At 40.3% G+C, this 21965-nt stretch overlaps 3 protein-coding genes across 3 annotated transcripts in view; 1 reads left to right on the forward strand and 2 right to left on the reverse strand.

The window, feature by feature from the left end:
- SEC23A (SEC23 homolog A, COPII coat complex component) overlaps positions 1-2994 on the reverse strand; it is a 28440-nt gene extending 25446 nt beyond the window's left edge. The window contains exon 1 of the mRNA XM_069017845.1: positions 2901-2994. The gene's annotated coding sequence lies outside the window, so the exon portion shown is untranslated. The remainder of the gene's footprint in view (positions 1-2900) is intronic.
- Positions 2995-6172: 3178 nt separating this feature from the next.
- On the forward strand, positions 6173-14346 carry GEMIN2 (gem nuclear organelle associated protein 2). Its single transcript, XM_069017846.1, has 10 exons — positions 6173-6329; positions 6844-6928; positions 8109-8198; positions 10154-10213; positions 10385-10495; positions 11077-11121; positions 11821-11889; positions 13184-13294; positions 13504-13562; positions 13885-14346. Exons 1-10 carry the CDS (start codon positions 6208-6210, stop codon positions 13922-13924), a joined length of 792 nt encoding a protein of 263 aa, XP_068873947.1. The 5' UTR covers positions 6173-6207; the 3' UTR covers positions 13925-14346.
- Positions 14347-16585: 2239 nt separating this feature from the next.
- TRAPPC6B (trafficking protein particle complex subunit 6B) lies at positions 16586-21906 on the reverse strand. The gene is made up of 6 exons (XM_069017847.1): positions 21320-21906; positions 21170-21237; positions 20250-20367; positions 18705-18788; positions 17551-17644; positions 16586-16762 (listed from the first exon to the last, which is right to left on the reverse strand). Exons 1-6 carry the CDS (start codon positions 21398-21400, stop codon positions 16731-16733), a joined length of 477 nt encoding a protein of 158 aa, XP_068873948.1. The 5' UTR covers positions 21401-21906; the 3' UTR covers positions 16586-16730.
- Between the last annotated feature and the right edge of the window lie 59 nt (positions 21907-21965).

Consider the following 21965-nt stretch of genomic DNA (forward strand, 5'->3'; position numbering starts at 1 on the left):
TAGTACCTTTTATAGTACACATAGCACAGGTTTTTCCAAGAACTACAATATCTAAACTCACACTGCCTAATAATTAAGGATTTAAGCCTACATGAAACACCTAAGAGGAAGTAGTAATACTCCTTGGTCTCAATTTATACTGTACAAAGTTAATGAACAGCTATTAGAAACACTGGAACCCTCCTGAACTGGGATTTAAATCAGGAATTCTCACAAGCCCATTGACATTCTTAGTCCTGCCATTACAGACACTACAAGAGACTCCTAGAAACTCTCAATTTATCAAAACCTACCTCTATCAAAATTACAGTGGCATTGCACCTTTAGTTTCTATGACAGCTAAAAACTTTCCAAGTTATTTTAAATTATAGGCTAACTTAATGGTTTTATTTTAATCCTGACTTTTAAGAAAACAGATTAACAAAATACACAAAGCAAAGGGAAGTGCTGCATTTCACAGTTAATATCCTTAGGAAATAACCAACTGCCAATATTTTAATGGGCATGTCTTACTGATCTTAGGAGCAAATCTGCTCCTATCTAGACATGTCATGGCAATTACAACGTAGGGAGCATGAGGGACTTTGTGCATAAGAGCACTTCCACCATTGCTTTTACTCAAACTTCTGCAAAGCCATTGGGCAGGGGACAAAACTGAGCAAAAGAGAAAATATCTAAAAGTTGTAATTACTACAGAAAAATCAGAGACAGAAATTAACTCAGCTAAGAGAGGAAAGAACAGCCTGGCATTTGAAGAGAATATAGAATTTAAGAAATTCCTCTCCTAATAAATCAAAATCCATCCATGTTTTGTAAAAAAGTTGAAGGAATATTATCTCTGAAAAATGGGGTACTGATGGAAGAGTCTGCATGAGGCAACTATCTCCACTACAACCACAAACTAAACAATCTGTCCATCTAAAAATTATTTCCTGAGAAGACAGAGAAAACTGCAAGTTAAGGCTATTTCAGCCATTCACTGGCATCAGCTATAGAGCTTGCCAAATCCAGCTCCAAACACTGCAACATGTCACACTTTCTGTACTGGACTTCAAAGCATTTTCTCCACATTTTACTCTATGTTTGAAATGGCTGTACATGGATATTACTTTTAGCACTCAATTACTGCTCCTTAAAGGGCAATGTACAAACACCTGTGTGCACTGACTAATCACGTGCACACACATACATAAACGATTTGTTGGATTTACCGAGTTAAATACTGTTATTTTCTAGTAAAGTATGGATTTCCTATTAAGAAGGCAAAAGTGGCTAATAATCAAGTTCTCCACCTTTTCTTCTATCCTTTTCAAGAGCCAATAATGTTTACCTATTTAATGATTCATCAAATGTGGAACTCTTGGTCTGACAAATTACATTCAGTAGCATTGTTATAGCTATGCAGACACATTTTCTAGGATGGGTGTGGAGATGTATTGCATTATACAAGAACAGCAAACCCTCCTGGCCTATAGGGTACACACCAAATTTTGGACACCTGAATGCCACAAAATACACACTGCCCACCTCAGGAAACCACAGAGAAGGGATTTTCGGAACAGCTGAATAGCAGCTGCATAGTTCCCACATTGGGGTGGCACTGCTTTACTTTTGCTGCAGATTATGACATCCAGAAAAAAACAGAAGTCCTTTCTGGCTTGCTTCCTCCCTCCCACTACTAAGGCTGAATGTACCTCGCAACCCTGCACCATGACAATCTCAACTGTGTCTCACAAAAGAAGCCACTCTTGAATTGCATTGAGAGCCACTGGTTGACTATCAGCACCTTTAAACATTTATACATCACAGGTAAATGTGTCCCAATATAGAATATCCCAGAAATAATATCCCCTAATCTTTGCATGCATATACAAATAAAATCAAAACATTTCTCTCTACAGCATCGTAAGAGTTCCAGCACAGACAGACTGAAGTCCCCCATAGGACCATGTGTTTAAATACCACTAAATGAGTACAGTTCATTGCACACTTTTCTTACAACACACCTATTCTTTCAGTTTATTATGCATTAACAGCCCGGTAAAAGAGATTAATAATAAACCTTTAATTAATTTTTTATGCCCAAATCACATATCAGATATAAACCTATTTCAGTTCCAAGGAGGAACTAAAATATACGAGTAGAATGGTTTAAATAGTTATCTAAAGTAAGGTGCTGACAACATTTTCACCATTCAAACGCAGTCATCCTCCAAATCTTCTTTCCCAGACCTCTCGCTGAGAACTTTTTTTTTTTAAAAAACGGGGTGTATCATAACCTACCTAAATTAAAAAATAAACACGTATTCAAAAGCAGTAGGGCCTGCATTTCTTGTAGCTTTATCTACACGACAAGGCACCCCCGTCAGTGGCACAGCGGCGTAGGTACAGCAGAGCTCCGGGACAGGAGCACCACAGGCGCTCCGGCGAGAGCCGCCCTTTAGCCCCGGCCGTGCAAAGGCCGTGCCGCGCCGGCCCTATCCGAGCGCCGGCAGCCCCGGCCGAGCTGGGGGCTGCTGGCGGCCGCTCGCCCAGCCCCGACCGGGCGGGCGCTCCCCGCCGCACGGGAAGGGTGCTCGTACCCCCGGCCCGGGAGGCCGCGGACAGTGTTAATCAGCCGCCGGCGGTAGCCCCGGACCCTCAGGCCGCCGGGGGCCCCAAGAGCAGTTTCGGGCACCCGGGGATACCCCGCTGCCATGAAGGGGACGCGGGGAGCTCCCACCACGCTCGCTCCAGGCCCGGCAGCCGTGCGGGGCCCCGCGGCCCGGGGTGCCCCCCGTGCCTCCCAGCGCGGGGAGCGGGGCTGCCGCCTCTCCTCGCCACGGCACCCCAGCTCCGCCGGCTCGGGCTCCCCGCGCCCTGCGCTGCCGCCTCAGCCCTGCCCTGCCCTGCCCGCTCACCCGCGTCCCGGCCGCCGCCGCCGCTCCCGCTGTGCTCGCTCTCCCCGCCCGCCCGCTCGCAGCCGCCCCGGCGCTGCCGACGCATCAACATGGCTGATGGGAGAGTCCGCGCCACGTCAAAGGGCAGAGAGCGGGGGCGGGCTGAGCTCCGCCGCTCCCCCGCCCCCGGGGCACCCCGCCGGCGCCCGACGGGCCTCCCCGGCCAGCGCGGCGGGGCCGGCCTCAGCCATCGCACAGCTCTGACCGTCGCTTCGCCGCCTTGACGGTTCCTGCTCGCGTGTGTGTGTTCTCTGCCCTGTTTGGCTTTCTTCTAAAGGTCGGTCGTCTGCATCTCGATCCCAAATCCGTTCAGGAGAAAAGGCATCCCGACCACGGGGAGCAGTTTTGCTTTCTCTCCCCGCCGGCAGCGCTCGGCTCCCCCGTGCTGCGCCTGTGCCCGCGGGTACCGGAGCTGCCTGCGACCCCGCCAGTAGTTGCGCTGCCCTGTCCGCTGCTGCTCTGTCCGCCGCTGCCCTGTCCGGCATGGAATTTCTCCGGGCCGAAACAGCCGCGCTTCCGGGAGTCCTTGAGCTCACCCTGCTTGTACCCATCTTCCAGCATGTGTACTTAGGGCAACTTTTTAATCTGGAAGATTGTTTGCCTGTTTCTTCTGAGTGCCTGGGAAAAAAAAAATACATTGAAATTATATTCCTGGTGTGTTTTAGCCTGAAACAATCCTGTATCTCGTATTTATAAATATTTAATACATGTTTGTTTACTGTCTGTACAATAACTATCACATAGCCATTACTGTATGGGTTTGTCCGGGTTTTTTGTTAGTGTGGTGACCTTTTTATCCCAAACGCAAGTTACAGTGACTCTTCGGTTTCAGGAATTGTTTTTAGTAAGCCGGTCGTGAGAGGCCAGAACAGTAACTTCTATCTTTCCTGATACATCTTAGTGCAACTAATTCAGACATGGGGGAGGACTGAAAAACATTCTGCTGACTGACTGCCATATCCTCCTTCAATGCAACTTGGAAAACATTCTGTGACCACCAACCAAATATAAATGACTAAAACAACCTTATTCTCTTTCCTTATATGTCAAATGTGATTATGATAGAATTTCTTTGCCATTACTATCTCCAGTATGGTTTACCAGTCCTCTTCAGTCTAAAAACATGAATAGGTAAACAACAGCGGAATTTATGGGAGGGATTTTTAATTTCCTCATCCACAAAACTCACTGCCGTTTGTGGGAGTGTTAAGCAGGAGCTTGCCAATGACATGTAACATCCTTACTCTGAACACAAAAGAAAAAAAAAAAAAGACCAACCCCAGAACACGGTGAACATCAAACAGATGCACAGAAAGTGACTCAGTGTTATAACTTCAAAAGTATTCAAATACCTTGTGAAATATTTTCAGAAAATTACCTTGAAAAGAGGCAAGTCCTGAAGTAGGACTGCAGGATGAACTCTATAAGTAAGAGAAAAAGAGGCAACTGACATGTAAAGACACTCAAAAGGGCAAGAAGGGAAAACAGGAAAGTATATTACTCTGAAAGTTCACTACGAATAAAAGATATTCAGTATTTTTAATTAGTCTTTAGCACAATTAAATTTCATTACATAAGAACTCAATCCAGTGCTCTAAACTTAAAGAAAAGTCTTGCAGCTGTTACGATGATGCAAACCACAGAGAAAATCAAGGAGAAAGAAAAAAGTAGAACAGAAAATACATATATATTCATTATAAGAAAATATTTTGTTAGCTGCCCATACCATACCATTAGAATGTAGATTGAAAGCATTTTAATTTTTCATAATGCAGAATTTATGTGGAGGTTTGCTTGGGTTTTTTAGCCAACAGGGCATATCCATTAATGCAGCTCACCCTTTCTTTGGAAAAGTACTCTTCCTTAAGCAGTTGAGGAGAAAGAATATACATTTCCAGTTTCATCTTCTTCTTTCTCCACTGAGTCATATTTGCTACCATTGCATCAGCATTGTTGGTAAGACATGTTAGGAACAATTTTATTACCTGGGGAAGACTATCTGTAATAATTAAAAATATGTTGCTTTATTTAAAAAGTATCAACAGAAAGTTCCAGAAAAAGTAATCTAAACATAGAAATTTAATTATTTAAAGTGTATTTATATCTGTGGATTCTCTTTCTGTTCATAGTTCTTGACTTTACAACAAAAAGGAAAAATAAGTTCTGAATATTACTAAAGTATGAGAAATTAACTTTTTATAGCTGGACTCACCAAAGTTTTTATCTTGATCATCAGTCAGCCTTTCCAGAGTTATCACTGTAGTCTTAAGCAGGTTTTATTTCTAGTGGTGTCTGCAATTGCTGCATACTCAACTTGGACATTAGATCCGGGTTTCAGAAAGAAAACTCCCTGGTACACGTAGGTGCTTTTGGAAACACCTTAAAACAAACAAAAGCCATTGGAGAGGAGGAGTTAAGGTAGGTGTTTATTTAGAACTGCTAAAATACAGGTGTGCAGGGGATTAAAAAAAAAAGGCATTGCTTTTTTTTGAACTTACTTTAGAAGTATCTAAAACTACTCTGATATAGTAGATCTAAACTGACTTTGCTGCAGAACTAATAGGAAAGATAATATACTAATTGACATTTTGTGTAATAGGAATAATACACAATGTAAATGATTACAGCATCATCCTTCCACTTTTTTATCCTACGTGAAAAACAATGCCCCTTTGTGGAAATGCTACATTGCTTTCTGGCATGTGGGTGCTCCCACATAATAGTTTTCAGATAAACCAATACAGCAACAATTCAGGCATTGACCCTTCCAGAATCGGAACTCCATGTAAATTTATAACCATTAACTTTTATGTAACTGACTTTAACCACAGATCTCAAAGCATTTCAAGGAAGGGACAAGTATTATGAATACTGGGTATTCACAGGTAAAATAAGAGAGTACTAATGGGTGAGCTTTAAAGAACCTCTTGTATTAGAATAATGGCACAGGGCCTAATGAAAGAAGTTATTAAAGATTTACACCTCTTCACCACAAAAATAGGCCTAGTTTGATAGGCAGTGAATTGGCAAGCCCCTTTCTGCCACTGCTCTTTGGCCAAATTTCTTTCATTCCCCTCCGGTGGTTTCCAGGGCAGCCAAGATGCCCAGAGCAGGTCGCGGCACACCAGAGCGCAAGGCCAGGGCTCCCCGATCGGGGCGCGCGGCCCGCCCGCCGCCCGCGCGCTGCCCGGCCCCGCGCGGCCCCGCCCCGCCGCTCTCGCGAGAGCTGCGGCAGCCGGGCGGGCTGTGCCGCCGGGGCGGCGCGGCCATGGACTCGGGCGTGGAGGAGTTGATGCCGCGGCTGCTGCCTGTGGGCGACTGTGACCTGGCCGAGGACTTCGACCCCACCGTGCCTCCCAGAACGCCCCAGGAGTATCTGAAGCGCGTCCAGTGAGTGGCGGGGCGGACGGGCCGGGGCCGGCCCGTCACCTCCCCGCGAGAGCGGCGCGGCCGCCGGTGCTGCCCGGGCCGGGCTTCGTGTCGGGGCGCGCCGGGGCGGCCGTGAGGTGCTGCCCTCGGCCGGTATAGTCGGTGCTGTACACACCTGCAGGAGGGGCACGTACCGATCTCTTTCCTCTCGTGACCGGTGACAGGACTCGAGGAAACGGCATGAAGCCGTGTCAGGGGAGGTTTAGGCTGCATATCAGGGAAAGGTTCTTCACCCAGAGGGTGGTTGAGCACCGGAACAGGCTCCCCAGGGAAGTGGTCACAGCACCAAGCCTGACAGTTCGAGAAACATTTGGATAGCGCTCTCGAGCACAGGGTGTGATTTCTGGGATGTCCTGTGCAAGGATTTGGACTCAATTGGTCCCTCCATGATTTTATGAGTATTTCAGAGACATCCGGCATATATTGACCTGTTACAGGAAAGAAAAAATGCAGCCCACTTGATTCTGTCTTGTAGGATTGAAGCAGCTCGATGTCCTGACGTGGTCGTGGCACAGATAGATCCAAGAAAATTGAAAAAGAAGCAGACAGTAAACATTTCAGTAAGTTTGAGAGCTTTTACACGTTTTGAGAGGGGAAAAAAAAAGAGAAAGGTGTTACTATAATGATGTTTGTATTAATTTTGGGGAGTCATTGGCATAACTAAATAGCACTGCTAGATTCTAAAAGCATCTACAGAATTAAATGTCTGTGTTTGAAGAAACCCCTGCTCAGCTGCTGGGTAACAGTAGTCTTTCTAACTGATTAAATTGATAATCCCCATACTATTTGATATACAGCAGACTATTTTACTGTCTGAGGAAATCAAATGTTGCATTGAATTTTACAATTATTTTATCATAAAACCTGCATAAATTTTAGAAGAAAGGTATCTCCATACCTGTGTTTGGGTTTAAGTCTCTATCTAGCATAAGGGTAGTAAGTGCAGCTAAGCTTTACTTAAGTTAGATGAAATTCTAGCACCACTTCTTTCCTTTTGGAAGGAATATTTTATTGGAACTTCCTTACTGTTGAAGCAGATTTTTCTGTTGTTGCATTGCCCTGCCAGCTTGGTTTTTAATCTGCTTTCAAATAGTTCAAGAGACCAAGTTTGCCTTTCACCAATGAAAACGATGTAATCTGAGATTTCACTACTAGATTGCTCAAAGAAACTTTCTAGTACTGACATGACCTTGTAACTTCTGTAGCCATTCTCTTCATCTGTCTCATCTGTGTAGTGGTATTCTTAAACACTAGTAGAAATATTTGATTTGTTTAATAATTCTTTCATGCTAATCTTTAAAGAGGTTATATCTACTTAACTATCAGACTTAAATTTCCTAGATGGTTTTGTGGTCTTCTGTCTTCCTCAACTTACTATCTTGACAAGCAGAATGCCTAAGATTGATCCCGTCTGTCCCAGATAAGGCAACAGCATCCTGCTCTTTATGAGCAGGGAGATAAAAGCAGATAAGTTGCTGAAAGGAAGACCTTAAGTAATTCTTTGACAATGTATTTTGAACACTTAGTTTTTCTTCTTATGTACATATGAGAAGAGTCAAACAGAATATGTTTTGTCTAAACCAAATTCTTAACTCAGTCTTGGATGTGGTCATGAAATTACCTTTCTTAAATGAATGGATATTGTTTAGCTGACAGTAAACATTTACTGATTCTCTTGTTCTTAAGGATTCTTCTTATAAAGCTCTCTTTACATTATAATTATTGCCAGTGTTTTCTCAGATTTATGGATGTCAGCCTGCTCCTGAAGGATACTCTCCATCGCTGAAGTGGCAGCAGCAGCAAGTGGCCAATTTCTCAGCTGTTCGTCAGGTACAAGATAGTCTGTGAGGGGTCTGGCACGGTCTAGATAGAACATACTTGTGCTTTACAGGGGACAACTTTACATCTGGTATAGAAATGTTATGATTTTGTAGCAGGATAGATGTTTACAGGCAAGTTTTAAGTTCTTGAAAGCTAATTGATCATATACTGTGTGGCTTTTAAACCTCTGATAAAACTCTTGAGAGTCATGTTTAAGAAATCCTTCAACAAAAATGTGTCAGTATTTAGATTAAATGATATGGCATAGTTGAGGAAGGACAAAAACCCCTATGATGTTATGCAGTTATATTAAAATGTAGTGCTAGCAGGAAATGTTCTGCCAAACTCAACATTAACTGAGAACCAAGTGGATTCTAACCCATCAGGAGATTCATAAAGCCCATTTACACAGTCCATTTAGGAATCTGTTGATAGAGGTGGCAACCCATTATGAGGAGAAATACTGATTTGGTAAAACATATTTGTAAGGTTGTAGAGTTAGCACAGAGTTTAATCTTTCATGACACATTTGCACCCTGCTCGAAATAACACAAGAACAGAAAATTAAGCAGTTTCAAAGGGTAAAGGTTGTAAGTTCAGCTAAGACTTACTAAAGTTTTAAACTGAAGAAGGGTCGAATTAGATTAGATATACAGAAGAATTTTTTTACACTGAGGGTGGTGAAACACTGGCACAGGTTGCCCAGAAGAGGGGTGGATGCCCCATTCCTCAAAACACTAAAGGTCAGGTTGGATGGGGCACTGAGCCTGATCTAGTTGAAGATGTCCCTGCCCATGGATGAGGGGTTGGACTAGATGGCCTGTGAAGGTACCTTCCAACCCAAATCTTTTTATGATTCTACTATTCTCTATGCGTAGTTCAAACAGGGTGAAATGGAAAATATAATAAAGATGTAGGTAGCGATCATTTGTTATTTCAGTGCTGCAGACAGCATGTTTACAGTACATTGGTGCTGCATTGTAGGACTATCTGAGGTGGGACCAACTGAGCTGGAGCTGCTCTAGCACTGAACTCTGCATGAGCTCATGTACCATGTCTTTTTCAGGGAGGAAAATTAGTGAAGGAGGAGATCTGTACTACTGCATCTACATTGTAAACAGTAACTGAGCTAGCCCATTTCTGCAAGGGATCACATTGCATCCTGTATATTAGGCATAATCTAAGGTTTTAGCAAACCTAAGGAGAGTGACATCTAAAGGCTTATTCACTGTATAGGTATTCTTTTATGCTCAAATCAATTGTTTTCTCATCTGTGCCAGAATTAACACTGTGAAGATGAGACTATCCTAAAAAGTATTTAAAACCAGAAGAGAGCATCAGAATTCACTTGTTCAACCACTGCATCAGCTGCTGTTTCTTAGAGCATATTTAGTGGTCTTTTATACAGCTACAGTAACAACTGGAGTGGGAGAAAAATTTCTACAGAACAGTTACAGCTCTCTACAAGTAACTGTCAAGCAGGCCAATCTGTCTTAACACAGGATTCCTGCCAGGTAGAAGAAATGTGCTAAGAAAGCACATTTGCCTTCATTAAAACAATTCTGTAGACCTCCAATACAGATACAGACCACTGCTGGAAATAGGACATTGCCTTTATGTGTGCTTTTGGATTAAATCAAAGTGGGTTGTTTCTTAAGATTGTTCTATCCAGAAAAGTCTAGAAGACTATTAAAGCTTACTACCTCAGCTTAACCTTATGTAACAGACTTCAAAATGCCTTCAGCTTTAACTTAACTTCCAAAAACCCAGCATGAGCATCTTAATTACATTTCTGCTAAGAGGCATGGGAAATACTTAGCCAGTTGTGCTGGCTATAAATCCACTAATTTATAAAAAGTCATAAAATATACTTTTCATACATTTTAAGAATAACGAAAAGCTTTTATGGTTAGGATAAAATAACTGCAGAGTTAAACTGATTTGGCTTTGTTTTAATTACTCAGAGCCTGAACAAGCACAGGAATCACTGGCGGTCACAACATTTGGACAGCAATGTTACTATGGTGAGTAGAATTCACACCAGCGCTCTGTGGTTTGCTTTCCCAGTTATTAAATCCACAGTTAATCTTGCTTTATAGTTTCATGTAACAATTTATGAGTATTATCAAGTCTTTTCTCCAGTGTCTTCAAGGTAACAGTATCACACAGTTTCAATTTATTTTTATTTACTTCAGCCAAAACCAGAGGATGAAGAAGGCTGGAAGAAGTTCTGCTTGGGTGAAAGAGTATACTCAGAAATAGATGCACTATCTGATAATGAAAATTTAGGAATTGATTACATGAAGGTGAGTATAGGGCTTCTATTTAATTTTCAGCAGCTATTTTCTAGACTAACTGCCAGAAACAATCCTCTTGTTTATTACCACTTTGTGCTAAATAGAAAGTAGGCTCTGGTGAGCCCAGCAAGTCCCATTTTACATTCTTTTTAAGCAGACACTAAGTGAAGCAAAAAATAAGTCTATGTCTTCAGTCAAAATTTGAAGCATTTCTTCATCCGTTATCCGCTTAAGTCACTACTTTGTTCTCACTGAACTGAATGGAAGCTTTCTTCATAGTCTGCTTTAGTGTTTTGTTGCACAGTGATACGTGGTTACCCTCCTCATACGTGTTACCCTACAAACATGTTCTTCACTGCATCATTTTGAAAAAACAAAACTTTAACAAATAACAGTAGAAGCAAGGTGCTCTGATACTTCACTGGACCTTCAACTTTCTTGAAGATACTCTTCTAATAAATTTCAAAGCTCAGAACAGACTTCAAAATCACTGCAAGTGTCTGAACATCAAATTAAAATCTTAGTATGTTCTAAATTAGAACAAAAATGTTTGTGATAATGTTTACATTTTCCAACTTGATTTCTTTCAGGTCGGCTTTCCCCCTTTGCTAAGTATTGTAAGCAGGATGAATCAGGTAAGCCTACCTTTTAGAATCATATCGTGGCATTGCCTAAATCATTATTTCTCATATTCTGTCTGTTGCAGAAGGCTTATCTATTTTTCTTTGCCTAGAGTAGACAATTCTTTATTACAAATTCTATTAATTGTACACTTAGAAAGAAAACACGTATTCATTATCTCACATTCAGCTACAAATAACTTTACTAGCAAAGATTTTTCATGACTAGTTCTGAAGGTATTTTGTTGTTGTAATTTCTCTATAGCACATTTAATGTTTAAATTTTTGCTGAATGCCCCAACAGGTGCTTTACAATGTTTTAAAATTTCTCATTTAGTGTTTTAAGTGCAGTTCTTCAATTTGTTTGAGAAATTCTATGTACATTGCAAATCTAGAAGAATCACACCTTTCCTTTACTACATTTCCTACTTGCCACCATTATACACAACCAACCAGTCAGTCCAATGTCTCTTTCCTAATCTGTAGCTACTTACCCATAACTTTTTGCTTACACAGAAAATTACTTCATTTCATATAAAATTCTTTCCAAAAAGTGGTACTTTAGCACTTACTTTACTCTTATATGTAACTTCAACCTGGAATAAATACTGTAGAGTAGAAATACTTTTTCTATAATAAAATCCTTCAGGTAGAAGGGCAGCAAAACAAAACATTGCAGATACTGTATTGTCTCTTTCTGTTCCTCTTTTGAAGGCAACAGTAACCAGTGTCTTAGAATACCTGATAAGCTGGTTTGGAGAGAAAAAATTTACTCCAGAACTGGTAATTTTTAATTTATTCTAACTACTTGCACATGAATGCATTAAACAAAGAATAAATTGTTTGCAGTTTTCTATTATTTTAATTTTCTAAAGAGTTCTCTAGATGGTTGTATCATATTCTTACTTTCAAAACATTCTTGATTAGATACTAACATGAGTATTCACAGTTGTTTTTGGAAGGCTAAAATTACAAAACGTAACAGATACAGACACAGAAAGTACTGCCCAAACCCCCTCCCATTTGTATCACTTGCTGCACTAACTTAAGCCACAAGACTCAATGAGTATCAACATTTAGGAGAGGAGAAAGACCACAGCAGTTTTGGTTCTGTCAGGGTGCTGCACACTATTTACCAACACCTCCAATTACAGTGTGCTGGCAAAGACACATTGAATCTTTCCACATGCAGCACAGACCAGAAAGCTTAGCTGCATTCATGTGGTGACAAATGAAACCTACTAAGAACTCCTGAGTGACAGGCTACATTGGCATGGAGTTTGGCCACAACTAGACTGACTATCTGTGTAATGGCATCATATCTACAGAAGACCTTGGTGGATGCAGCTCATCTCCTTCAGTACCACAAAGCAAAAGAGTAATGAAAAATTACATGACGCTTAGCATAGTTTCACTATTTTTTTTCAGTCACTTCAAGGCCTTTCATGTTCTGTTCTTTCCTGTGTAGGACTGTTTTCTTTTTAACCAGTATGTTGCAGAGGATGTGCACATTGACCTTTAGTTTAGTCCCACAATGAAGGCCACTAGACACTGCAATTAAATTAAGAAATTAGACTGGTAGCAGAAATTAAGTTTGTAAGAATGCAGTTGAATTCAGTGATGTAAAACTCAAAAGGACACGTTTTCACAGTGCAAATCTTAAAGCAGATCTAACCACTAATTCCACAATGATCTGAGTTCATACATTCAGTCTTCAGGAATGTTTTTTCACTGATTGTGAAGTTAAAAATTAATAGCCAAGTAATAATGTTTAGATATTACTAAAATAATCCTTCCTTCAGACTGTAATAGTGGCAGCTGTAATAATTTATACCTTGGCCAGCATTCAAAAAAAATGCCAGGAACCCAGTAGTACTCACAAGAATCTTACCTAGAGACACAAAACTCTCTACCAAGTAGTGTCTAATGCAGTTTTCAAAATTCAATTATGGCATATAGCACTTGAATGTAATTTTGTTTTGAGACCTGCACTCCAGTCCTGCTCTGTATAACATGAATTGTTTGAATCTTCAAGGAAATGCTTAGAATTAAAATTTTGTTACTTGAATCCTCACAGGGTAGATGGCTTTATGCACTGTTGGCATGCCTTGAAAAACCTTTGCTACCTGAAGCTCACTCTCTTATTCGACAGCTGGCAAGACGATGCTCAGAAGTCAGGGTACTGGAGGTAAAGATTTAATATAACTGTGCAAAGAACTTGGTGAGTTTAGCAGGTAAGGAAGATCATTTTTCAGAAGTCTTAATAATTTATTTTTCATGTCCTAAGTTTGCTTGAGAATGAAGGGAAGACTACAAATACATATAATTGGCATGTAATAGCTTTTCTATTTGACACAGGTAACAAAAGAATTGTTGTAATATTAATCTCTTTTCCAGGAGAGCAAGAATGAAGAACAAATATCAGCTCTGAACTTGATCATCTGCTTAGTTAGCAGGTAATACAAATTATACACCTCAACCAGTAATGTATGTCCAGCATAAATGTGTGATTATTTGTACTTAACCTAAATCCTTTTAAAAGTGAAAGTCTATAAGTACTCTGGGCCAATGCAGCAAATATACTTAGCTAAAATGACTTAAGATAAACCTAAGAGTAAAGTAAGCTTATTCCTTTCTTCAGATGAGCCCCTGAGCCATAAAGCCATAATTATGATAGCGACACTAAAAGATGAGCTAGAAAGCAATGGGTCAGACAACTTGAAGTGAGGAATATGTTGCATATTGGAGATTTCTTACCATATTCCACTTCATTCCTAGGTACTTTGATCAACGTGACCTGGCTGACGAGCCTTCCTAGGCTGTTTTGGGAACATCCAGTATTTTGCATTGCCAAAGTACAAACAGCATTATCAGAGTTAGCAGCAAGACACTGCACTGCTCAGACCTGAAGTACTACACAGTCCCTTCAGAACACCCCCATGCTAATGCATTTGGGACAGCTGTGAATAACTTAAGCTGAGTTTTAGCTGAGATTGTCAAGTGTCTCCAATACCATCACCACCATCATTGTAAAGTGGTAATTGAGGTGTCCAGCATCATCTCTCAAGCTCTTGTCTTTGTAAACTACATTCTTGGTTAGGAATTTCTACAATCTGAGTAATCTATGCACACTGCTATTAGGTGAAGTCTGAGATTACATTACAAATTATTCTTCTTTTTCTAACAGACTTATTGAGGGCTTTTTTAATAAAACTAAAGGATTTTAAAGACTGTTCCTAAGCATTGTGCGTTTTCTCACTCTGTATTATTTAACAGCAACCTTACTATAGAAATCTGTACAGTTAGGGCTGAATGTGTTTTTTCAAGTTTTGGTGCCTGAGGTCTAGCACTGCTTAGCAGCTCAACTATAGCCAGCAGGTTACTGAAACAATTGTTTCAGTAAAATGTAAACATTACTACTTCTTGAGTAGTAATACCATTTTTAGTAAACAGTTGCAGAAACCAGTGAAAATTACACACCTGTATTCAATGCTTTTAGAAACATTTATTAACAGAATGAACAAATTTATTTTCTCTATGGTTATCTTGTCAAATACATTGCCTTGCTTATTTATATATATTTAATACTGAGTGCTTTGCCAAGAGGATCAACATCTAACTGGTACATACATGACCCTCTAGTTCCAATAGTCTTCAACAATTAAAAGAACTATGCATTCAGCTGATAGTAGCAGTATTAACAGTATTAAATGACATCTGATTTCTGTGCATTGTAGAATTAAAATCCCCCTCCTCACAATTTAAAATAATAATTAGCCATAACCAGTTATTGATACATCTTTAATATGTCTTTGAATGATTGGCATTCTTGCATGTGGAATGGTAATCTTAGGCATCAAGTGAACAACCAAAGTGAATGACAATAACAGAATGTTAATTCTGGAGATGCAAGTAACAGATTTTGCACAGGTTGATAGTTGAGTGTCTACCCCACTGCAAATGCCTAAACAGGATGACATTGAAATGTCCATCTACTAAACATACAGTGTGAATTATTTCTAGTCTCTTTAGTAACATTTTCAACATGTTAAAAGCAGGATGAATTGGCAGCTGAAGAACCTATGAAATGCAAGAATACTACCTAGCTACTTCTCCAGTCCTACAACTCCAAACAAAACTTATATAGGTGAATAACCACCATCCTCTGAATTGTCAAGATAAGAACCAGGGTTTCCAATCAAACTGCAAATCCCCACTGAGTACCATACTACTGTAGTTAATTTTACCTCTGCTAGTCCTGTAAAAAGTTGGACAGCATTTGGCTGGTTCAAATTTTGCTCTACATGTTTCCAAGAACTGTTAAATTATTCAGCTACAGCTAATCTGAACTAGCATTCACAGTACCTGAAAAGATAAGAACTTAGTCACAACCTTAAGATCAAGCATAATAAAACCCTGGTTATCATATTTATAATCTCTAGCTAGACAGCTTGTGACAGCTTTCTAGAAAAGGCTTGAGCCACAATAAGCTTCACATTTTTCCTAGAACTTAGGAAAACAGTTTCCACTGTTCTTGCCCACCATGCAACTGTACAACATACACTTCTCCAATCATAGAAGGTAAATTTATATCAAAGGTGCTATTTTAACAAACCAGCTTTTCTAATTTTTCAGCCCATTAGTTACTGGTCTCAAAAACAGAAACCCAATCTACCACAAGGCATTCTCACACTTCTGAATAAACACTGTAAGTTTCTATTATGATGCATTTGAAGATAAGTAAAAGGCCTGAACCTGCCAACAAAAAAGTCTTATGGCAAAACTTATTAGAAGTTTTAACAAGATGCTTTCATGCTTACCTAAAGCAAGATATGTATTGTTATGCAAATCTTGTAACGAGTAGTATCTAGCAAATCCCAGTGTCCTGAGGAGATTCTTTATAGCTTCTTGGAGGCCTAACGATCTTCCTTCACACACTCATTACAGAAGTGAACCGTAGCTAGCAATTAAAAACAATTACATTAATATTGAGTTTATGCACAACGTGGTAGAACAAGCTTCCTTCTTTGCCCAGTATAGACAACCTCAAGCATAAAATCATTCTGACACAAGGAACAGCTGCTAATTTTAGGGACTTAGGAGAAACCGTCAAACTATGTAAAAACAAGTTCTCTTGTACTGCCCAGGACTACATTCCTACAAAGATCTCCACCGAACTGTTGGCTCACGTGCTAATGGCTCCATCAAAGAAATACAAAAGCAGTCACTTCCTCCCAGTTCACAGTGAATGGGGAAAGGTAGCAGTTGGCCATTCATTTTGGGCAACACAACACACATTAGTTTCTTATTCAAATTTAGTCTTGGTCAGGATTTTTCTCTGTTCTCAAACTCCACCTCTGGTCTTCCAGGCTCTCTTGGTAATTGAAATGTTTAGCTGAAAACTTAGAGAGCACACAGTTTTTACCATGTGGACATTATTACTTTGGTATAGAATAAAATTCATACCAAGACACAAGCATAGTGTTATTTTGATGAGCATTTATTATATATTTTGGAATTGTGCTGCACACTGCTATAATTTACATTTATATACAAGACTGAGGCAAGATACTGAATCCACACACAAAGGCTTTTTAAAGTAGATACCCAGATATGAATGTGCTCTACATCTTCTGTATCATCACCTGAAATTTACCTGCAAGAAAAGCAGCATAAGATCACATTATTACCATTAGAGTTATTTCTCCAAGTAATTATTTTCTTGTAATAATTTTTTTCAAATAAATGGTAAGGAACATTTCAATCTTACGATTTAATTGTAAGCCGTTGAGCCATTATTTAAATTTAGCATTTAAATTTTAACTCCACACTGAACAGGTTTTCTCTTTTCTTTTTTTTTTGGTAAGTTAAACACGCCCCAGGTCACAGAAGTTTTTTCAGCTAAACCTAAAATTTGTGCAGTCTGTGGAAAATTTTTAATTGAGCAGCTTAGGTAGTTACAATGGTCTTCACTTACTAACATTTTTAATGACTCCTATAGAGAGAGATCTTCACTTGTGCAAATAACCTTCTGGACACACATCCTTATGCATTTGATGCTTCCAAATATAAGTACAACTTTTTCATTTTGCTTTCCACTCAACATCATGGAGGCTTATCCTCTGTCAGCATTTTCTAAATACTGAAGGATTTAGTGGCAAGCCATATCCTGAAGTTCACATGGACTCAGCTCTGAACTTGATTATCTGCTTAGTTAGCAGGTAATACAAATTATACACCTCAACCAGTAATGCATGTCCACCATAAATGTGTGACTATTTGTACTTAACCTAAATCCTTTTAAAAGTGAAAGTCTGAAAGTTCAAACAAATCCCACCTTGAAAAATGCTTATAACAGCAACTAACTCAGGAAAGTTACCAAGTGAGCTAATAATTGAATACTCCAAGTATTCATTACTTATTATATATATATATTATACTTACATGCAGGCATTGATGAAACTTCAGCTGTTACAATACTCTTTATTCCCAGATTTGATAGCCCTCCTCTGATTAGTCCACAGGTGAATGCTAAATACTAAATACAAAGTTGCACTTCAAATAAGTGTCAACAGTGAAGCTTGTTGATAAAGATTAAAACTAAGTACTCAAGAACACAACTTGAGACTTGGACAACAGAAAACCATGGAGGTTTTGTTACCATGCTTGAGAGACTTTGTCAGGTCTCTAGTAGATGAAAGCTCCCATATTTGGTAGAGTGGAGCTCACTACACAGATTGTTCTCATTAGAGGCACTATTCTGAGTCACTTTCTATTTCCATTAAACCTGTAGGAACTTAATATCCTTAAAACAATTATTCCCAAGACTTGGCTGAAATTAGCAACTGGTACTAAAGTCAACAAAGGAGAAACAGTCCAAGGCAGCATTCTTGCACAGGCCATCCCTTAGAATAAAAAGGCCCACAGATATTTAAAATGTGCGTTGCAAAACAGAAGGAACATTTCACCAAACACAAAAAAAAAAAATCCCAAGGACAGTAGCCAATTGCAAGGACTAAGATCAAGAATTAAGAAACCACAAAATAGAACTGAGTCCCATTTCTTAATCCACCTGAACCAAAGTGCTCTATGATGGGTTCTGCAGAGGCACTGATTTTACTTACCTGAACTATTACCCTAACTCAGCATCTGCACTGAAAACTATTTTTAATTGGTGGACTATCTTTCTGAACATTCACATCATCTCAGGAGCTTGTTTTAGGTAACAAATAGCATCTTCCAAATGTGTTTTGGGAATTTCAAACAAAGTTTCTGAAAACACATGCTCTCCGAAGAGAAAGAATTTGTGCGACAGTGGCAAACAAGCTTTTACCATGAAGTAACTCAAATGTAACAGCAGCAAGTCTCACAACAACCACAACCATTTTTCCAACTATAAAAACTATAAATCAAATCCACTGTTCTGAAACAAGGTGCCTTTCTAAAAAGCACACAGGTTTTGAAGACTTATCTTTAGCTGCCCTTTTGAAGAGTTTGTATCTATTAAATTACAAAATTTAAGTTTATTATTAATAGATCAAGGTAATTCAAATCAAACTGGTAGACCCCCCCCCCCCACATATGAAATAGAAGGGTACCTTTGGTGCATGTTCTAAATACTGCTTTCCTGCAGACATTTGTGTCAAGAGACGAAATTTATTGTCTTGAAGGACATAAATACCCTGTTTAAAAAAACAATTGGGGGTTTTAGTTAAACGTGCAGTAACATAGAATCAACATTTTCTGTGAATGGATTTGACTTGTAGATAAAATATATATGATCTCATGCTGAAAAACAAAATTTTAGATTAAGGCATATGTAATTTAAGTTTAAATTGGATTCTTTACTTACAAGAAATATCAAAAGAAAATATACGTGACTGTGAGTATACAAAAAACCCCCTAGATGATAATATGAGCAGTTAACCCTAAAAAATGGTTATGCACATTTCTTATTGGAAGAGTCCTTCTGGTGATCAGAAAAAATAGCTCCATACTAGAAAGTCTTTAATAATATATCAAATGCATCCTGATTTTTACATTCAAATCTCAGTCTTCATAGGGTTTTGCAAGCCTCTATTCTGATTCTGAAATTCAGTGGGAATTATTTTTCTTAATAGCAGTACAGGCAACAACACCCAGCAGACAATCAAAGTAAAAGTGTGGCTTTTTCTACAATACAATTTTGTGCAACAATAGGCATCTTAATAAATTAAGTATAAATACAGTATAGCTTTATCTACACCTGCCATTGTAATTTCCCTGCTACTGACTGTGCTACTTTGGAATTTCGTAAGCCTTGAACTTAAATTAAGGCTGTATATACAATTAAGACCTTAAGCTCAACACTGCAGCTTTCTTTGAATCAAAACCCCAGATTTCTAAGGTAATTATTATTACTTGATAAACAAGTCATTGAAAAATAAAACCTATTTTATTTGGCACAATCCTTGTACAAATTCTCTTTTTCTTAATTTGACACAAGAGGAAAATGGCCATAAGAAAACCAAGTCATTCAATAGGAAAAAGATTTTTTACTCTAGTAAAATGGCTCCTTAAGTTATTTTGATCTGGCTTTAAGAACTGTGGCTGTTGATATAGGAAAACACATGGATACAGCACAATGTCACCAACAAGCAAATTTGAGAAGTTTCTCAGCTGTTTCTTAACACAAATATTTTCAATAGAGTACAACGGTCTCAACTGCTGAAAACTTACTATTCTTCAAAGTAAAAAAATCATGGCAGCCATTCTATTTAGATGTTAAGACAGTAACATCACTTTTCCACTAATTTTTTTACTAACATTTATTAGGAGATAGATTAAAAAGTTCTTGTTTAAATGTTAATCAACTGTAATCATTCCCGTCCTTTCTGTAATTCTGCAACAGTGCATATGAAATTCAAAGCATTTACTCTTTTCAAACAGGGTGGCAATAAAGACATCGCAGGCAATTACTAAACTGTATTCTAAAGCTACATGATAATATGAATATTGAAAACCACACTTTTTAAACAAAACAAGTATGGAATATTTTGGGTTTCTTATCTAGTAATTCTAGACCAAGAAAAACAAAAAATGCACTAGCAACTCAAAACTCTCACCGATCTTCTAAGTTAAATATTATTCCGCATCATCAGTACCTGGTGATTAGTCCTTAGGTTATCTATTTGTTTTTTGAATACAGTTGTCCAAAAATCTTTGCAAATGAACTTCATAATATCTAATTCATCCTTGAACCTGGCAGTGTCTTTTGTAAACCTAAGAGATAAGTGAGAAATATATCAATAACATAACCTGACCAATTAAACAGAGAAATAATTTTAAATGGTACCGTACAACATAATTTTTGAGGTTATTATAGAAATTAGTTTTCCAACCATCATACAGTATCATTCTAGCTTCCCTGTGCATTCATCAAGTATTTTAACTTAAGAGCAACACGGTATTATCTTTGTACCTGCAGTATGATAGCAGAATAAATTCTTTTAATTCCATGATTATTAAACACAATTGACATACAGAAAGGTGGAAAGTGCTACATCAGTTTTATCTTCAACAAAATATCTAAATAGAAGATAAACAAGGGCCCGAGCTGCTCAGTCGCGACGTTGCAAGGACTGAGAGCACGTCACAAAACCGAAATAGAGTAACAGCCAATCATAAAATTATGCTTAAGTAGTAAATCAGAAAGAGAATTAAGTCTTCTTACCAGAAGCAAGAAACATGCAAAAGCCTACACAAAGCAGAATTAAAGACAATTTTAAGTATTAAAAGTAACCATACACCCTGACTCGGTTTTCATGACGGGAAGCACTAGGAAAACAACACACTCTAAAACTGTCCCGTGATACGCAAACACAAGTCGCCACAAGAATGAGATACGAAAAGAGGAGATGCCAGAACAACTGATGATAGGAGGAACGCACTCTGTCCACCCAAAGCACCACACTTTGCCCGGGCAGCTCTGCTTTACCGGCGAGGTGAAAGCCCCGAGAACGAGCAGCGCCCGCCGGCTGCGGGAGCGGGACGGGGGCGCTGCCAGGGCCCGGCGGGGACTCACCTCTCGATGAGCCCCTGCCCGACGCGGAAGCCCATGCTCTCCAGCTTGGTGGTGCAGCGCCCGTTCTCCTGCAAGACATAAGGCGCCGCCGCCGCAGCGTCAGTCCCGGCCGCTGCCGGGCGGCCCCGGGGCGGCCCCGGCCCCACTCACCCCTTCGCCCTGCTCTGCGGCGCGGTACAGCCCCGCCACCATCTCGCTGTGCAGCAGCAGGAACAGCGCCTCGTCCGCCATCGCCGGGGCCACCGCCCCTTCCGGGCGGGACCAGACACCCGCGGAAGCTCCCGGCCGAGGCGCGGCTGCTCAGCAATACCGGCCGGGCCGGTTCTCCCTGCCGGGGAAGTGCTGGGAAAGGGGCTCGCGCGTTAAGGCTCTGCAGAGTCCGCGGAGTTGGGCGGCGCAGCCAGCCCAGGGTCCTGAGCGAGGGCCAGAGCCGGGAACCGAACGTGCCCCTCCTGCGGAGCTGTCCCGCCCACCCTACTGCTGGAGCGTGTGTCACTGCCTTCAAGAGCGCCCGTGCCTTCCCCTGCCCGCCGCAGGGAGCCACAGAGCGGCGCCGGCTACTGCGGCGGAAGAGCGTGGTTTAAAGCCTCGCCGCTGCCCCGGGCGCCATGGATAACGCGCAGTACGGTGCTTCCCTGCCACGCCGCTCCGGGCGGGATGCGAGGGCAGGAGCGCCACCCGCCACCCCAGCCAGCGTCAAGTAACGCCCCCGCCTATTGGCTCGCCGAGCACAGCCCCCTCTGGTAGCGCCGCGGTGATTGGCCCCCGCCCGAGGCCCGAGCGTGCCGGCTCCTCG

The sequence above is a fragment of the Aphelocoma coerulescens genome, chromosome 5, assembly GCF_041296385.1.
Source record: "Aphelocoma coerulescens isolate FSJ_1873_10779 chromosome 5, UR_Acoe_1.0, whole genome shotgun sequence".
NCBI classification, from domain to species: domain Eukaryota; kingdom Metazoa; phylum Chordata; class Aves; order Passeriformes; family Corvidae; genus Aphelocoma; species Aphelocoma coerulescens.